We start from the raw sequence: 14,949 nt of genomic DNA, 5'->3' as shown, positions 1-14,949 counted from the left end.
GATTGAATAATGTTGCACATGTGGGTAATGGATATGAATATGGTGGTTATAGGGCATGTTGCAATGATAATACTAGGTAGCAATTTCTTCCGTAAGGATAATAATCAAGATTTGTCACGCCAATCAAGTTGAGCTCGTGGAAAACCTCAGGCTTATATTAAGCTTAATATTAACTAGTCTGTTCCGCTTTTAGCTTAGTAAGGTCTTATGTATGCTCTTAATTATTGAAATAATTATTCGTTATGTATAGTATGATTCCTCAATACTGCCTGCATCAGAAACTCGTCGTATGCAAGTTCTTCCGCAGGAGGTCGCATCTCTGGTAACCAGCATAGAACCCTGCGAAGGAAAGCCAGAAAAAGCTCCCTATCCTCAACGTGACATTGCTGAGCCCGCATTTCCAATGATTGATCCGGTATGGGCACAGAACCTTTCCAATTTCCTGTGTTCCTATTAGCAACAGACACGAACGGGAGGAAATGGGGGGAAATGCACAACCTTTGCCATCCCAATATCGGAGGGATTTGGCGCTTCTTCGTAGAAATTCGGGTGGAGGCCCCATGAGCGATACCATTTCCGCTAGATGTTGTTCGTCGTTAAGAACTCCTTCTTTTTTAGAGTAAAAAAGATGGCCACCTGTAGCCATATCCCAAGCCTGAGTTCGTCGTCAGTTGGCATACTTAAGGGTCAACGAGGACGAACTTTGAAGCCAAACTAACCATAACACCAATAGACCAGATGTCAACCTTATTATTCCATTCCATATCCAGAATCACCTCTGGGGCCCGGTAAATACCAGGCATTACATCACCTCTTTGTTTTGCTTTGCCACATACAATTCTAGCTTCTCCAAAGTCAGAGAGAACGGGCAATCCTTCGCTTACAGGCACCGGCCGAGAGAGGTATATTTCCCGATCATCTAGTATCTTTCTGGCAACTGGTCTTGATATTTCGTCCTCTTCGATCTGACGCCAAACCGAAGTGTCTCCGACTCCTTGAAGTATGTTGTTTGTCGAGATGTTTCGTAGTGCGTTAGCTAATTTGGTATACATATCCCAATCAGTAGTCAGCACTTGCGAACTAACCAGTATGGATAACATCATTCTCGTGTACAAAAGCTAAAGATATCAAAATAAGTTGGACGGTTTTCCGGAGCAGATCCTCAGGCAGCTCGCTATCAGGGCATAAGTGCTGGAGCTCAGTGAAGCTCATGCCAAGAGGCTGGTAGACCAAACAAGTATGGGTCCCGTGAGGGCCCGAGATGTCGAATGAATCGAGGACAAGGCGCACCAAACGCTTGCCAAAGTGATCGCAGGCTTTTTTTAAGTGATCAGAGACTTCAATTTCTTGGTTTGGACGTTGACCACGGATGCATATTTTTAATGTATTGTAGCCATGATCGCTGGAGCCAATTAGACATGTGTGTTTTGATCGAACACGACCAGTCTACATACCGAAGGTCACGACAAAGCCAGGCGGTAGAAGACATGCCATAACCAAGCTTAGAGACGACCTGATACCTCGATGCGAAGACTTCGCCTATGTGGACAGGGTAGTAGTTCTCTGCAATTTATGAAGGTAGATCTTCTTCTTCGATCTTGTCGACGAGGTCAATCTTCACCAAGTTCGATGCTGAGAACTGTTGTGGGGGCAGGAAAGGGGCTGCTGATGTTATGGCTCTCGTCAAAGGGCCATTTAATTTAGGTACAACCCCACTCAGTGATACATTGAGAGAAGGAAGTACTCTTGTAGACTTTCTGAAAAGCGCCAACATTTCAAATGGCTAATCTGGAAATCACGGGTCGGGTCCTGACAGGAGCTATGAAGATTGCCGCTTGAGGTAGCGGCCGGCCTTGGCATCCTCCACGTGCGTAATCATCTAGACTTAATATTTGAAGATAGCATACGGTTAACGTTGGAAGTTTGTAAATCTGTAGTCTGAAATCAAATTGTCTATAGTGCAACAGGTATCATCAAACATCCGCATAGCCAGCTCCATAGCGGTGTCCAAGATAAAAAATAAAAGTAAGAACAAGACCAAACACAATATATACAATGCTTTCAAATCCCATGATAGAAGAATAAAGGTAGGTAATAACAACACCACCGTATCCAAGAAAAAAAAAAGTGCCAGCTCAGAAAGAAGCATATATAATCATTGCTTTTCAGAATCGGAAGGTTTTTTTTTTCGAGTCGGGAAGACCCGAAACAAAATGTGCGGATCCTCTAGAAGAGGTTGTATAGGTGGGTTTTTTTCGTCGGATATTCATGTATAGATGATGAGGCGGGAGGTCGAAAAATTGTAGGTGGAGGTATCGGAGGAGATTGGTGAGATATGATAAACAGGATGATTATGTTGGAAAGAAAACAAAAAAGCCCCAGGCTTTTATGGAGAAATGCAGAAAAACACGCTCAGGGGGATATCGAACAAATGCGTAAAAGAAAAGGCTGGAAGAGATGCGGAGGTCGTGGGCGAGAGAGAGAGAGGGAGAGGGAGGTGGGGTGTTTAGCCATCTTCGGTCTTCTCGTTGACAGGCCTCAACATGACGGGCTGTTCAGTGGGAGGCTGGGCGTCGGGAGGGTGGTGCTCAGCGACTTGTCGGGGACCGGGAGCTACCTTGATCTCCTGGATAGCCTCCACCTCGCTACCGCCTCTGCTGCTCTGGCTGATCTCGCCGTTGGGCGGCTGGCCTTCAATCATCATATCGCTGTGCTCGCAGATACCGTAGCGCTCAGCAGCGGGGATCTCATGGCCATCTTCAAGCTGGTCCTTTTGCTGGGGAGTCCAGGCAAGGTAGTCACGGCGGACCTCGACGTAATCGTAGGCGAACTCGCCCAGTTGGTCGTCGTCCATACCGAGCAGCTCGGCTTCCTCGGAGGCGCGGAGGTTCAGACCGGGAATGGCGTTGATAGCGAGAGCGATCAGGGTAGACATGACGAAGGCGTAGCTGGCAGTGGCGACGATGTAGGCGATTTGAACGTAGAGCTGCTTGTAGTTGTGAATGACCCAGCCACCGACCTTGGTTCCGGTGTTGACACCGTCCAAGCCCACGATGGCGTCGTCAGCGAAGAAGGCGTTGAAAACAAGACCGACAATACCGGCGATACCGTGCTCAGCCAACACATCCATAGAGTCATCAATGCGGATCCAGAACTTGATCTTGGTCGAGTAATTGCATACGATGCCGGTCACGATACCCAGAACCACACTGGCCCAAGGGGAAATGAAACCCGATGCCGGGGTCGCAGCCACGAGTCCGGAGATGGTACCGGAACACCAACCAACCATAGACCACTTGCGAGCTAAGCGCCAATCGAGTAGAACCCAAGTAATAGCTCCAAATGCCGCGGTAAGGTTGGTGTTCCAAGAGGCCATGGTAGCGCGAAGGTTGGCACCGAAAGCCGAACCACCGTTGAATCCCAGCCAGCCGAACCAAAGGAAGACGGTACCGAGTAGAATGAGCGAGACATTGTGGGGACGGAAGTTGAGCATCATGCGTTCTTGTCGACGGCCGAGAACCATGGAGTAGGCGAGAGCGGTAAAACCGGATCCGATTTCCACGGGACCACCACCGGCGTAGTCCATCACACCATATTTATACGCCCAGCCGTTCACGTTCCAGGCCCAGCAGGCCAAGGGGCAGTATACAATGGTTGCCCAGACGAAAGTAAACACCATGGCGGGGAGAAGCCGACCGCGCTCGGCCACAGCTCCCATAACAATAGCCGCAGTCACGGCACAGAATTGCATCTAGATGAAATGTAAACAAAAACGAAGTTCGACTTGGAGTGACATGGTAAATCCGGCTGAATCATACCTGGTAGAAAGCATATAGAATATCAGGAATTAGTGGAGAACCCGGACTCGGCGCGGCCAGGGTCTTCATCATGCCGAAATTGCGTAGGTTACCGATATAACCGTTGGTGGCGGTCGGGGAGAAGGCGAGGGAATAACCCCAGAAGTACCATTGGAAGGTGACGACGGACATGGATGCCATACATGCCCAGATCATACTAAGAGCGGACTTTCGGCGGGCCAAGCCCGAGTACAGGAAACCGAGACCAGGCACCATGACCATGACCATGGCCGAGGCCACGAGGATGTAGGCCTGATCACCAGATTGGAACCATTTGTTCAAGTTCTCGGTGCCTAGATCAAAGAAAAACCTGGGTATGAGGAAACTGCGAATCCAACGAGTCCAAGGATTGGATTGGTTACATACGGGAGTCACCACCCAGTGCATCATTGGTGGTTAGTGCAGAATAGTCGGACGGAGCACCAGTCCAGTTATAAGATGCATAATCCGGGGAGTACGGGGATTTCCCTTCGAAGGTTGACATGATTGAGTATAGACGATTCGAACTCCGAAGAGCTCGTTCGACTGGAGAAATAAGGTAGTCGGTAGTGGTTTTTTTTTTTTCCTCGGGGGTGTGGGATGTTTTGCAAGGGAGAGAAATTTTTTCTAACGGAAAGTGCTGCAAGCTAAATGAATCGCGAAAAGAGCTGCAGGCACGAGGATGTGGAGAAGAGGAAAAGTCGCCACGGGGGAGAGTCGCGAGGAATATAAACGAATTTCTGGAAACTGGAACCGTTGCGGAGTCCCAGAGCGATAAGTCGGATCGACGGGCCCACCAGGGCCTGAAATCGGACCAAGGCGTGAGGCAATTGGGAAGCAGATAAACTGGGATAAAAATATAATAAAAAAAAGCAAGAAAAATTCCAATTCCAGGGTAATTGATTAGCTCCGAGCAATTTAACGCAAAAAACCCGGGGGAGGCGCGGTTAAGTGGAATAATGTTGAAGGAATTGTCAAGTAAGGTGGAAAATGATTATGACAACAGTAATGGGATAATCGGGATCATCCACTGCGCCCCAATCAACTGATATGATACTGCTCTCTCTTTTTACTGTATCTTTTTTTTTTTGGCAATTGGAAGTTCAATTGTTAATTGTAAATATGAAAAAAATAAAATAAAAAAAGAAGGGGGAATAGTACACACTAAAAAGTAACAAATTCAAGACAATAAAAAAAAAGAAGACCTAGATCTCTCAATGCCTATCTTTTCCATTGGCATCATCATGAAATCCTCCCGGTGCATGCTACCGGACCATACTTAACAGAGAGGTGGCGGGAATAACTTTTTCGCCTTTTTTTTTTCCTTTTTCCTTTTTCTCTTTGCCTTTTCTTTCCTTGGTCCCTAATGGAATTTTAGTTCTTGGCTCCGGAACAAAGTCCACGCTTCTACCCAATGGATCTCCGGTGGGAACCATCGTATCGGTTCGTGAGTATCTCCGGGGAAGTTGACCATGGGGGTGTGTCAAACGAGGGGGAGGTAAGAAAAAAAAAAAAAATGATAACTCTTGTAATTCGATTCCCCCCTGGAGGCTCTTGAGCTCTCTATATACGATTTCTAGACAAAGTATAGATCCAGAAGTGGTTATAACATCCCCTTGTTCTCCCAGATAAGCTTATCACTCATACATTTTGCTACAATTTCGGCGAACTCCAACAGGCCGGAGTCCAGCTTAAACAGTGGAATTGGGGGATTTCTTATCTCTGACATTCTCCATCTCCCCCAATCCACTATCCGTGGCAAGCAATTGGACAGCTGAGGGAGTGTTATCGGGATTCTGATTGGACGCAGATAAAGACTTGCCACCGGACGCTAAGTGGGTCAGTCCGCTGCAGGCCAAGCCTCGACGCTTTCGGTTCTGCCCTTGAACTCTGAGATATTGAGCTTCTTCTCCATTGGCTCCTGATAAGCTCACGGTTTGCCGCTCCCGAAACAACCCGGTGATCGGGATATGCAGGAAAGTCTGTCTTTTGCCCGAATTTCGGGATTTTGACAGTAAGTTCTTGTGAAGATTGTAGAGTATACAAGAAAGAAAAGAAGAAAGAAAAAAAAGACAATTCATTAATGAATAAAGGGGAGTCCATAACATCTCTACCCAATTCATTCCTGAGTCCTCAAATCTGACTGTGTTCTTCATCCACTCGTAGCACTCAAATGGTCATCGATCGGCCCGTGACTCTTTTGGGAAATTAAATGTTCAAAGAAAAAAAAAAGAAAAAAGAAAAAAGAAAAAAGAAAAAAAGGGTCTGGGCCTTATCAGCGCTAGTATACTTCCCGATCTCTGTGACTACATTCAACTAGTCATCTTTCCTATTTTTGAGTTCAAGACACTCAACGCTGATCCAACATGCACTGGAAATTCATCACAGACATGGTCCTTGCATCGTCTCAAATTTCAAAACACCCTACTTTTGATTCACAATCAAGCTTCTTGAGCCCACTTTATATCGTCGCCAACCCTAAACTACTCAACGTGGCATAGAGCGAACATGCTCTTCAAGATTCGAAATTGCACCCTAACACCAGCAACCCATGCAATCAATCCTCTTCCAAGACAAAGAGGATCCTTAGCCCCGCTATGATCTCAAGCTGCATCATCTGATCTCCTTTGCTAATATAGAGCCCGTCGTGGGTCGACGCATGCTGGGGTGGCTAGGGGGGTCACTCTAGTCTCAATCCCTCGAACTAACGGCAAGTCTGAAGACTTTTTTCTCAATTTCCCGTCTTTCGAGGTGGATACTCCCGGTATAGGGGGGCCAGGGTGTATCTGGGGTGCAGGAGTCTAGATGTCTTAAAATCCAAGCGCCTTGCATGTGCTTTACTCGATTGGAGATGAGGCTGAACGTGGATTCTATCTACCCCTATTATGGGCCAATCAGGATGTATAGGGACCTATATGTAGATTCATTTTACCTAATTGGTCTTTGTCTCAAATGCTTGATTTTAAATGTACATACCTGGGGTGTCTGGTGGTCCATTCTACATGTGCATTAAATGTAACTTCAGGTACACATGTGCATCGATAACATTCAAACCTTATGCTTATTTCCATACTTGACATCAATATAGATTTTTCATGTTTTCTTACATCTAATGCACATGTGAAACATTGACTACCTCACCGTAAATTAGATCTGAGTTGATTGACCTCTGTAAGCACTTGGTTATGTCGGTGTTCCACCTGCAGACATCTGTTGTTGGCACCTGCACAGGGTGCGACATTTTAATACTATAGATATATATGTACACATCGTAACATTTGAAGATAAACCTTGCGCAAGCCACAACAGTCATCAGTTCTTCACCACAAACCACGAACCTAATCGCACTAACCAGATCGAAAATGAACAGGAAGTGAATGAGGCTAGTAAAAGACCCGACAACCAGGCATTTCCACAATTGCCACCTCATTGCCACTCCGATTGCGCGTGGCGGCGAAGCGGATTACAGATGCGAGCCTCGGAGGCGGTGTGAAGGTGTTGGCACTTCAAACAAAATAAGCTTTGCCTTATGTAACCACAGCTAGCTCCCCTTATCATACAAGACGGCCGGCTGGCCCAATGGCAAGGCGCTTGACTACGAATCAAGAGATTGCAGGTTCGATCCCTGCGTCGGTCAATCTTTTTGTGTTTTTGTATTTGTTTCATTTTCATCAAATATCTTTTTGTTGACCTTGACACAGTAATGGCTTTTTGAATAAAAGCTGTCAATTGTTTATCGTTCAATTGACTAGATGCAATGGAACGGGAATTATGTCTGGATGGATACTCAACAAATCCACTAGGATGTACCACGCACTAGGAATTTGAGGGCGGCTACACCCCAGCGCAGCTGATCTCAACACCATTCTCATAAACAAGGACCAGCAATGAAATTGCGTATCGCACGACGCGCCCTATCATCTCTCCGAGAGCTAAGGTCCCAAAAATTTGAGGGTCTTCGCTCAAGAACGCCTGCCCTCCGTTCAGCATCACCACAACCGTTTTCAACGCCTACCTCCCTTCCTATGGTTCGCGACAACCTCGCCTATCGCACGCTCAAGACCCCCTCCGAGAAAACGACACCACCCGATCTTAATTACGAGCAATTCTTCCGCTATACAAGCGGAAGATGGCTCTGGGATGAAGATCAACAATTTCGGGACAGGTATAAGCCCTTCGATGTCGCCGGGTTACAAGGCTTAGCGGCCAAAACTATCGGAGCAGACAGCTGCGTCTCAATAATCAAGTTGGCAGAGGGAGGATACAACAAGGTCTTCCGTTTGATTATGAATGATGGGAGAACAGTGCTTACCCGTATCCCTAATCTAAATTCCGGACCCCTATTTCATACGACTGCTTCCGAAGTCGCTACTATAGAGTTTATATGTTAACCTTACCCCATTTATACATAGGAAATATTTAATCTTATACATTCTTCTCTAAGGCTCAGCATTTCCTCCAGATTCTAGTACCCCAAGTATTAGGTTGGAGTGCTATAGATGAGAACCCTATAGGCTCGGAATATATTTTAATGGAAGAGGCGACTAGCACACAACTTAGATTGATTTGGGATGAGCTTAATCCGGATTCCAAACTTTCTATTATGAGAGATATAGTATCTATCGAATCAAAGATGCTATCTGTGTTATTTTTATAGTGTTTTTATTCTCACACTCACCCTTACATGCGAAGTCTGATATTTTCCTTACTAGCTACGGCAGTATATATTTCGCTAGTAATACAGTAGAAGACATAGTCCTAGTAAATCTTATTAGTAAGGCCAACCCATAAGTAAAAGAGTAAATATATAACATATTTAGTATTAGGCCTACAGTTAATAGGGATTTTTAGAGTAAAGAGCGCTCTTCTACAGATATCTCTCAGGGTCCCTATAGGCATTACCATATAGCTATATAATATTTCTTTAGCTAACTATTACTAGGGTTAACTGCTAAAGATTACATATTAGGTGTTGGCTGGCGCGAAACAGAATGGATTAAAAAATATGCTGTTCCGAAACAGCCAAATAAAGCTCCCTTGACCTCACCAGCTCAAAACAACCCACAAGTGCATCTGTAGCTGCTCAGAAAGTATATCAAAGTGGCCCCTTTAATTATAGATATTAAGCCTGTCCTCACTCGCCCTATATTATAGCATAATAACTTTCATTCCTCTAATTTCTTTGTGGATAGTAGTAAAATAATAGCTGTCATTGATTAGCAAGGCTTGTAGACAGGTCTACTCTTTCTTCAAGCGCAACCATCTCCGCTCATAGACTACCAAGGTAGTATTCTACTCTAACATCCAGACAACTTTGCCGATCTTGATCCTAAGCAACAAGCTCAGATCAAACAAAAAATATTCAAATCAATACTATTCCAACTTTATTTACTGGAAACCGAAAAACGCAATCCCCTGCTTGCCAGAGCATTCCATTTAGATCATGGTAAGACCCGGCGTCTCCTGGTTGAACTGGCCGGAAATACGTGGGACGATGACATCGTTTCCTTTCGTGAGGCGCTCATCAACGTTGAGAGGTAGGTTTGGCGTTATTTCCACGATATTCTGATCGGTCGGGACTAATAGATTTGCTTTACGTATTGGCAAGAACTTGGCATCCGAGGCGAATGTCCCTATCACTTCACGCAGGATGAACTACAAAGTCACTCCGTTGAGGCCGAGGGCTGGAATGAGGTCCAGGACTTTTTTGACAGTATCGAAGGTTTTGTTAAAAGGGACGGTTGGACGAATCTTGAAACATACGATGCTGCCTTACAATTCTTCTCGGAACTCAGGAAACGGGGTCTTCGGCACATGACAGGGGAAGAAAGAGTCATTTTCGAGAGACAAACCCACTGGGCTAGAAAGACTGGCTAACTGGGATGCCAGAGCAATAGCACACGATTAGGAAAAATGCCGCGCGTGAGATGAACCGAACACTGAATTGATTCGCGCGCAGTGAAAAAGTTCCATAGACTTACATGGAGGCATACGGTAATTTACAATAACTCACTAGATATTTGAAACCCAATACATACCATACCACGATACGGTTAAATAGGGGTTGTGTTCAAATCGACCTAACATTGTATGGATTAGCGTGTTTTCGGGTACGGGCCGAGAAACAACGTCAGTGTCTGTGGGATAATCTGTTTTCGAAGACTACTGTACCTACTTGTGCATAAGTGTTACCCCGTACCTAGCCAAGTCAAAGGAAATAATAATTTCAAGGCTAAAAGCACCCAAAATCCATCTGGTCAATTACAGGCAACATGCTTGAAGAATACCACACGATAGGCCCACTCGCTACTATATTCCAGGGCTGTACTCGTGGACAGTGCCCAGGTGACTAGTACCAGTTAATCAATACCACCTGCAATGTGGGAACTTTGGAATCAATTGATTGATACTCCAGAGCATACCTACTAGTAGATCCAACTAAAAAAATCTACGGAAACCCGAAAAAAAAATTTGGAATCGATCCGAATAAACATGAATTTCATTAGATTTACAGGCCCATCTACCGAAGTACATCAGCCATCAACATGCATTCCTCCCCAGCTCTATTATGTATAGGGGACATCATCCCATCAAGTAGGTTACACACCCCGTCTTGGGATTTAAAAAATCGAACACGGTGCAACAAATCACCCAGAAAACGAAAAGAAAAATCATTTCAGACATTGAGACTGTACCCGGCGCCAAGGCCTCGTCGACGACGGAGCGCATGATAGTACTTACGGCCTTCATCAACCCAGAATACAGAGCTCGTGAGACAAACAAGCTTGAAAAGGGAACCGAAACTCAGCGGTTCGGTTTGGAAGATGCGTTGCAGGAAGGGGAGATAGATGACACAGGCCTGGCCGGCCAGCGAACCGAGGACAGCGTAGTTGAACATCTTGTTTCCAAAGAGCTCAATTTCGCCTCGGAGCACAGACTTGCCTTCACTGCGGCAGGTCAGGGCGTTGAACATGTCGAACAGAACGAAGCAGGTGAATGTCATGGTGGTGTCGTGGGCGGTGACTACGTTTGTACGGGTGCCCAGAGACTGCCCGTCAGTTGCATCACCCATTTCATGGATGTAGATGGCGAGGGTGCCCAACATGATAACCATGGCGGAAGTAAGGACGCGCTGGATGAGGGGCCGGGTCAACACACGCGCGGTCTTTGGTCGTGGGGGTCGGTTCATGATCATAGGGTCGACAGGCTCGACACCAAGAGACTGAGCAGGCGGTCCATCCATGAGAATATCTGGAGTCACAGTTAGATGGCGAATTTTAAAATCAAGGGGAAAATATGGTACTTACTGATCCACAAGATTTGCATAGCATTCAATGGATTCTTGAAACCGAGGATCGTGCTGAGCAACACAAGACTCAGCGCAGCCACACTGGTGCTGAGCTGGAAGGTAATGAAGTTTTGAATATTATAGAAAATTCCCTTGCCTTGCTCAATAGCGCGAAGGATCGTAGAAAAGTCATCATCTGTCAAAATCATGTCCGCAGCCTCTTTGGCAACGTCCGTGCCGAGTAGGCCCATCGAAATTCCAATATCGGCCTTCTTCAGAGCAGGAGCATCGTTGACACCGTCGCCAGTCATGGCCACGACATCTCCACGGGACTGCAGTGCACGAACAATCTTCATCTTGTGGTCGGGGCTAGTGCGTGCAAAGATAGATGTGGTGGCAATCGCTTGGGCGAGCTGCGCAGTTGTCATATGGTCGAGTTCATCACCGCGGATGACTGACCGTGATCCAGCAGATTCATTGATTGGCATTCCCAATTTCTTTGCAATAGCCACGGCGGTTGTCTCAGCGTCACCTGTAATCATAATGACACGTACTCCACCGGCCATGAGACGACGGATAGACTTGTGCACATCCTTGCGAGGAGGATCATTCATACCAACCAGTCCGGCAAAGACTAATCCATTGTACCGATCGTCGTCATCCTTTGGGCTACTAGACTTGGAGACAGGGGTGCTAGAGCGGCTACCGAATCCCTTCATGCCTCGAGATTCATCCCGCGCAGTACCGCTGGCGAAGGCAAGAACTCGAAGACCCTCTGATGCCATATGCTCTGCCGCATCTCGAATGATCTTGCGCCGTGGCTCGTCCAGAATAACCTCTCGGCCATCCTTGGTCAGGTACGTATCCGAACGGGCCAGGACTTGCTCAAGAGCACCCTTGATGTAGGCCACATTAGATCCTCCATGGGATTCCCCAGCACCGCCGCTACCAATGATGACACCCATCCACTTTCGTTCAGAGCTGAAAGGGGTTTCAGAAACACGAGCACTGATCCGTTCACGGACATCATCCTCTCCCAAAGTATCCAACAGGTCCAGAATAGCAACATCCGTAGGTTGACCAACCCATCTACTTTTCACGGCACCAGAGTCCCTATCAACAGTCGAGGAAAGGACTGCGGCCGAGGAGGCGCTGGCTGGAGAGTTTGCGTGCGTGCGTGAGAGTCGAGCATTGTTCGCAATGTTTCCAACTCTAAGAATAGTGCGTGCTGCCGGTCCCGGGGAAAGTGTTGAGGCAATATCTCGCTGAACTTCGAATGCTTCATCACAGTCAAAGTGCCACATTTTGGTGACTGTCATGTGGTTCATGGTGAGAGTTCCAGTCTTGTCACTGCAGACAACATTGACAGAGCCAAGAGTTTCCACACTGGGAAGCCTCCGCATGATAGCACCTCTCTTGGCCATGCGGAGCACACCCAGAGCAAGTGTAACGGTAACAATAATTGGTAAACCTTCGGGGATGGCAGCAACAGCAAGTGAAACACCAATAGTGAACATTTCCAAGAGTTTACGGCCTTGAAATATACCAATGACGACGATCAGACCAATCACTCCAAACGACATGTAACTCAATTCCTGACCGAGGCGATCCATCGACAACTGCAACGGAGTTCTGGGACTCTCAATCTCCTGAAGAGAAGCTGAAATACTTCCAAACTCCGTCTTTGCACCGGTTGAGATCACAATTCCCTGACCGTGTCCGGAGCGAACCAGAGTACCCATGAACGCGATATTATGCTGTTCATTCAAGCGGACATCAGCACCGACAGCGCCACTGGCGGGAGCGTCGTAGAACGGCGAACGAGGAGGATCGACGGCCTTGAGAGCCCGTACAGCGCCACCGTGCCCAACACGTAGGGCCGCAGTATACTTCACCACAGGCTCATTCTCTCCAGTCAAGTTCGATTCGTCAATAGTAAGATCTGTCGCAGCAGTAATCCGAATATCAGCAGGGATGCGGTCGCCAGTTGAGAAGAGCACTAGGTCTCCGGGTACCAATTCGCTCGCGGGGACAGTAGAAGACGCTTTCATTGCGGCGCCCGGGCTTTTGGTTCTGAGTTCTTCAGCTTCCTCCCGAGGATGAGGAGATCCCTGGGTGGCATTGTTGGCAGTATGAATGGCAGATGGAAGATCACGGATAAGATGGGCGAAATGGGGGACTAGACGACTCAACGCCTCCAAAGACTTTTCCGATCGATACTCCTGTATAAAGCCAACAGTGACCACAATTGTAACTGCCAAGGTAATGCTGACAGCATCATCATAGTTGCCCATGATGAATGAGACCACTGCAGAGGCTAGGAGAAGGAGAATGAGGGTTTCTTTGAATTGTTTGAGAAACCGCAGCCACAGGGGCTCCGGTTCTTCATGAGGAAGCTCGTTGGGCCCATCGCGTGCAAGACGAATTTCCGCCTCAGCAGGTGTCAGGCCATGTAATAGTGAGGTTTGTAATCGTTCGGCCGTTTCATGGATTTCGAGCCATGAGTATGTGGAGGTTGAGGCCTATGATAAGAAAGTTGAAAGTTAGCGGTGTGGCGCCCCGCGCAACGGCCAAGGATAGTGATTGCCGTTGGAATTGAATAGATATTCTCTTCTTGACTTACCGATGAGGGGGCATCGGGTCTTCCACCTAATGGGTTGGTGGATGAGGGTCGCGGTGAATCGGAGATTTGTGCATTATGCAGCGGTAACGCGGGTGCCGGAGATCTTGACATTTCTCATGCTTTTTACCGGAGAGATTGGGAAAGGGATCCGGAAGTAAATAAAAAGAATAACCGTTATATGTTTTGAGAGCGACTGTTCATCCCGTCTAGATTGTAATTGTTGAGGGGTGGGCGCGATCACGGTTGGGAGGAGATGCGATCTGGCAGCAGCTTCAAACGGGGGTTGTGTTCCAGACTGGCGATGGATCCCGGTGGGAACTGGGGCACCGCGTTAAGATCGACAGTATGAGAGGGCCAGTCAACCCCGTGAAACAGCCAGGGAATAAAAAAGAAGCTAAAAACAGTAGAATGAGAATAAAAGAGAAACACCAAATCAGGTCTCCAAAATTCGCATTGGAGACTTTGACAATGCGACAAAAGTGGTTGGAAACAGCCAAGTCCCATGATGATGCTTTACCTATTCTGGATTAGACCGGCGGTGGCTCGGATAAACACTTATTCCGGGGATAACCGCATTCGGTGGAACAACAGTGATAACTTAAACAAAGATGTAGTACGGGGTACTAGTTAGAACAACTTAGTGGAAGTGTCATCCTATTATACATAGTAGGTAGACCTTGGCTCTTTGAACTACCTTAATGTTGTTAACATTATTGGAATGGACATAATAATCTTAATTTCCAATGCTATCTTGGCCAATCCGATTCCAAGCAAACTACAGTCAAGATTTTCAAATACTTGCGTTGAGACTCTATAATTAGGCCCTACTTTATATGATCTCAGCTATGGATATGCCTCGAATACTTTATTTTCGATGAGATTGTAAACAAGTGTACAGGAAGTACGGAGTATAGGTTCTCAAATGAGAGGTCATGGAGACCTTTTTCCCTAGTATTCTCCGGACAGCCGCCCCAGCCAATCAGGCCAGACACCAGCCCCCTCGATTTCTGCCTGATTACATCAGCATAACTCTCTTGCCTGAATTCCCACACGCGCATCCCTCGTTCTTCTTGGTTTCTCAGCCAACTAGTCTCTCGCGCCCCATCTAAACGCCGTGACTGCAACGCGACGTGTCCTTCAATCTGTATCTCTACCCGCCGCCCTTGCACAGAATCCTATTTTTCCTGTGGAAACGCGACCAG

At 46.9% G+C, this 14,949-nt stretch overlaps 5 protein-coding genes across 5 annotated transcripts; 2 read left to right on the top strand and 3 right to left on the bottom strand.

Moving 5' to 3' along the window:
- Nucleotides 1-274: 274 nt before the first annotated feature.
- Nucleotides 275-1,080, bottom strand: N7466_004079 (uncharacterized protein; the record flags this gene model as incomplete). The annotated part of the gene is made up of 2 exons (XM_057163476.1): nt 720-1,080; nt 275-655 (listed from the first exon to the last, which is right to left on the bottom strand). The coding sequence occupies exons 1-2, from the start codon at nt 1,050-1,052 to the stop codon at nt 275-277; spliced, it is 714 nt and encodes a 237-aa protein (XP_057022157.1). The 5' UTR covers nt 1,053-1,080.
- Nucleotides 1,081-2,506: 1,426 nt separating this feature from the next.
- Nucleotides 2,507-4,341, bottom strand: N7466_004078 (ammonium transporter; the record flags this gene model as incomplete). The annotated part of the gene is made up of 3 exons (XM_057163475.1): nt 2,507-3,751; nt 3,819-4,150; nt 4,224-4,341. The coding sequence occupies 3 exons, from the start codon at nt 4,339-4,341 to the stop codon at nt 2,507-2,509; spliced, it is 1,695 nt and encodes a 564-aa protein (XP_057022156.1).
- Nucleotides 4,342-7,191: 2,850 nt separating this feature from the next.
- On the top strand, nt 7,192-7,540 carry N7466_004077 (uncharacterized protein; the record flags this gene model as incomplete). Its single annotated transcript, XM_057163474.1, has 2 exons — nt 7,192-7,323; nt 7,382-7,540. Coding segments are annotated over 2 exons (291 nt in total), but the record flags the coding sequence as incomplete, so codon positions are not given.
- Nucleotides 7,541-7,723: 183 nt separating this feature from the next.
- N7466_004076 (uncharacterized protein) lies at nt 7,724-8,227 on the top strand (the record flags this gene model as incomplete). The annotated part of the gene is made up of 1 exon (XM_057163473.1): nt 7,724-8,227. One exon carries the CDS (start codon nt 7,724-7,726, stop codon nt 8,225-8,227), a length of 504 nt encoding a protein of 167 aa, XP_057022154.1.
- Nucleotides 8,228-10,512: 2,285 nt separating this feature from the next.
- On the bottom strand, nt 10,513-13,858 carry pmr1 (Ca(2+)/Mn(2+)-transporting P-type ATPase PMR1; the record flags this gene model as incomplete). Its single annotated transcript, XM_057163472.1, has 3 exons — nt 10,513-11,087; nt 11,144-13,646; nt 13,748-13,858. The coding sequence occupies 3 exons, from the start codon at nt 13,856-13,858 to the stop codon at nt 10,513-10,515; spliced, it is 3,189 nt and encodes a 1,062-aa protein (XP_057022153.1).
- Between the last annotated feature and the right edge of the window lie 1,091 nt (nt 13,859-14,949).

This window comes from Penicillium verhagenii (genome assembly GCF_028828195.1).
Source record: "Penicillium verhagenii strain IBT 33310 chromosome Unknown utg000005l_segment0_segment0, whole genome shotgun sequence".
In the NCBI taxonomy this organism is placed as follows: Eukaryota; Fungi; Ascomycota; class Eurotiomycetes; order Eurotiales; family Aspergillaceae; genus Penicillium; species Penicillium verhagenii.
Note: the sequence above shows the minus strand (reverse complement) of the source record. Positions and strands in the feature narration are given on the sequence as shown.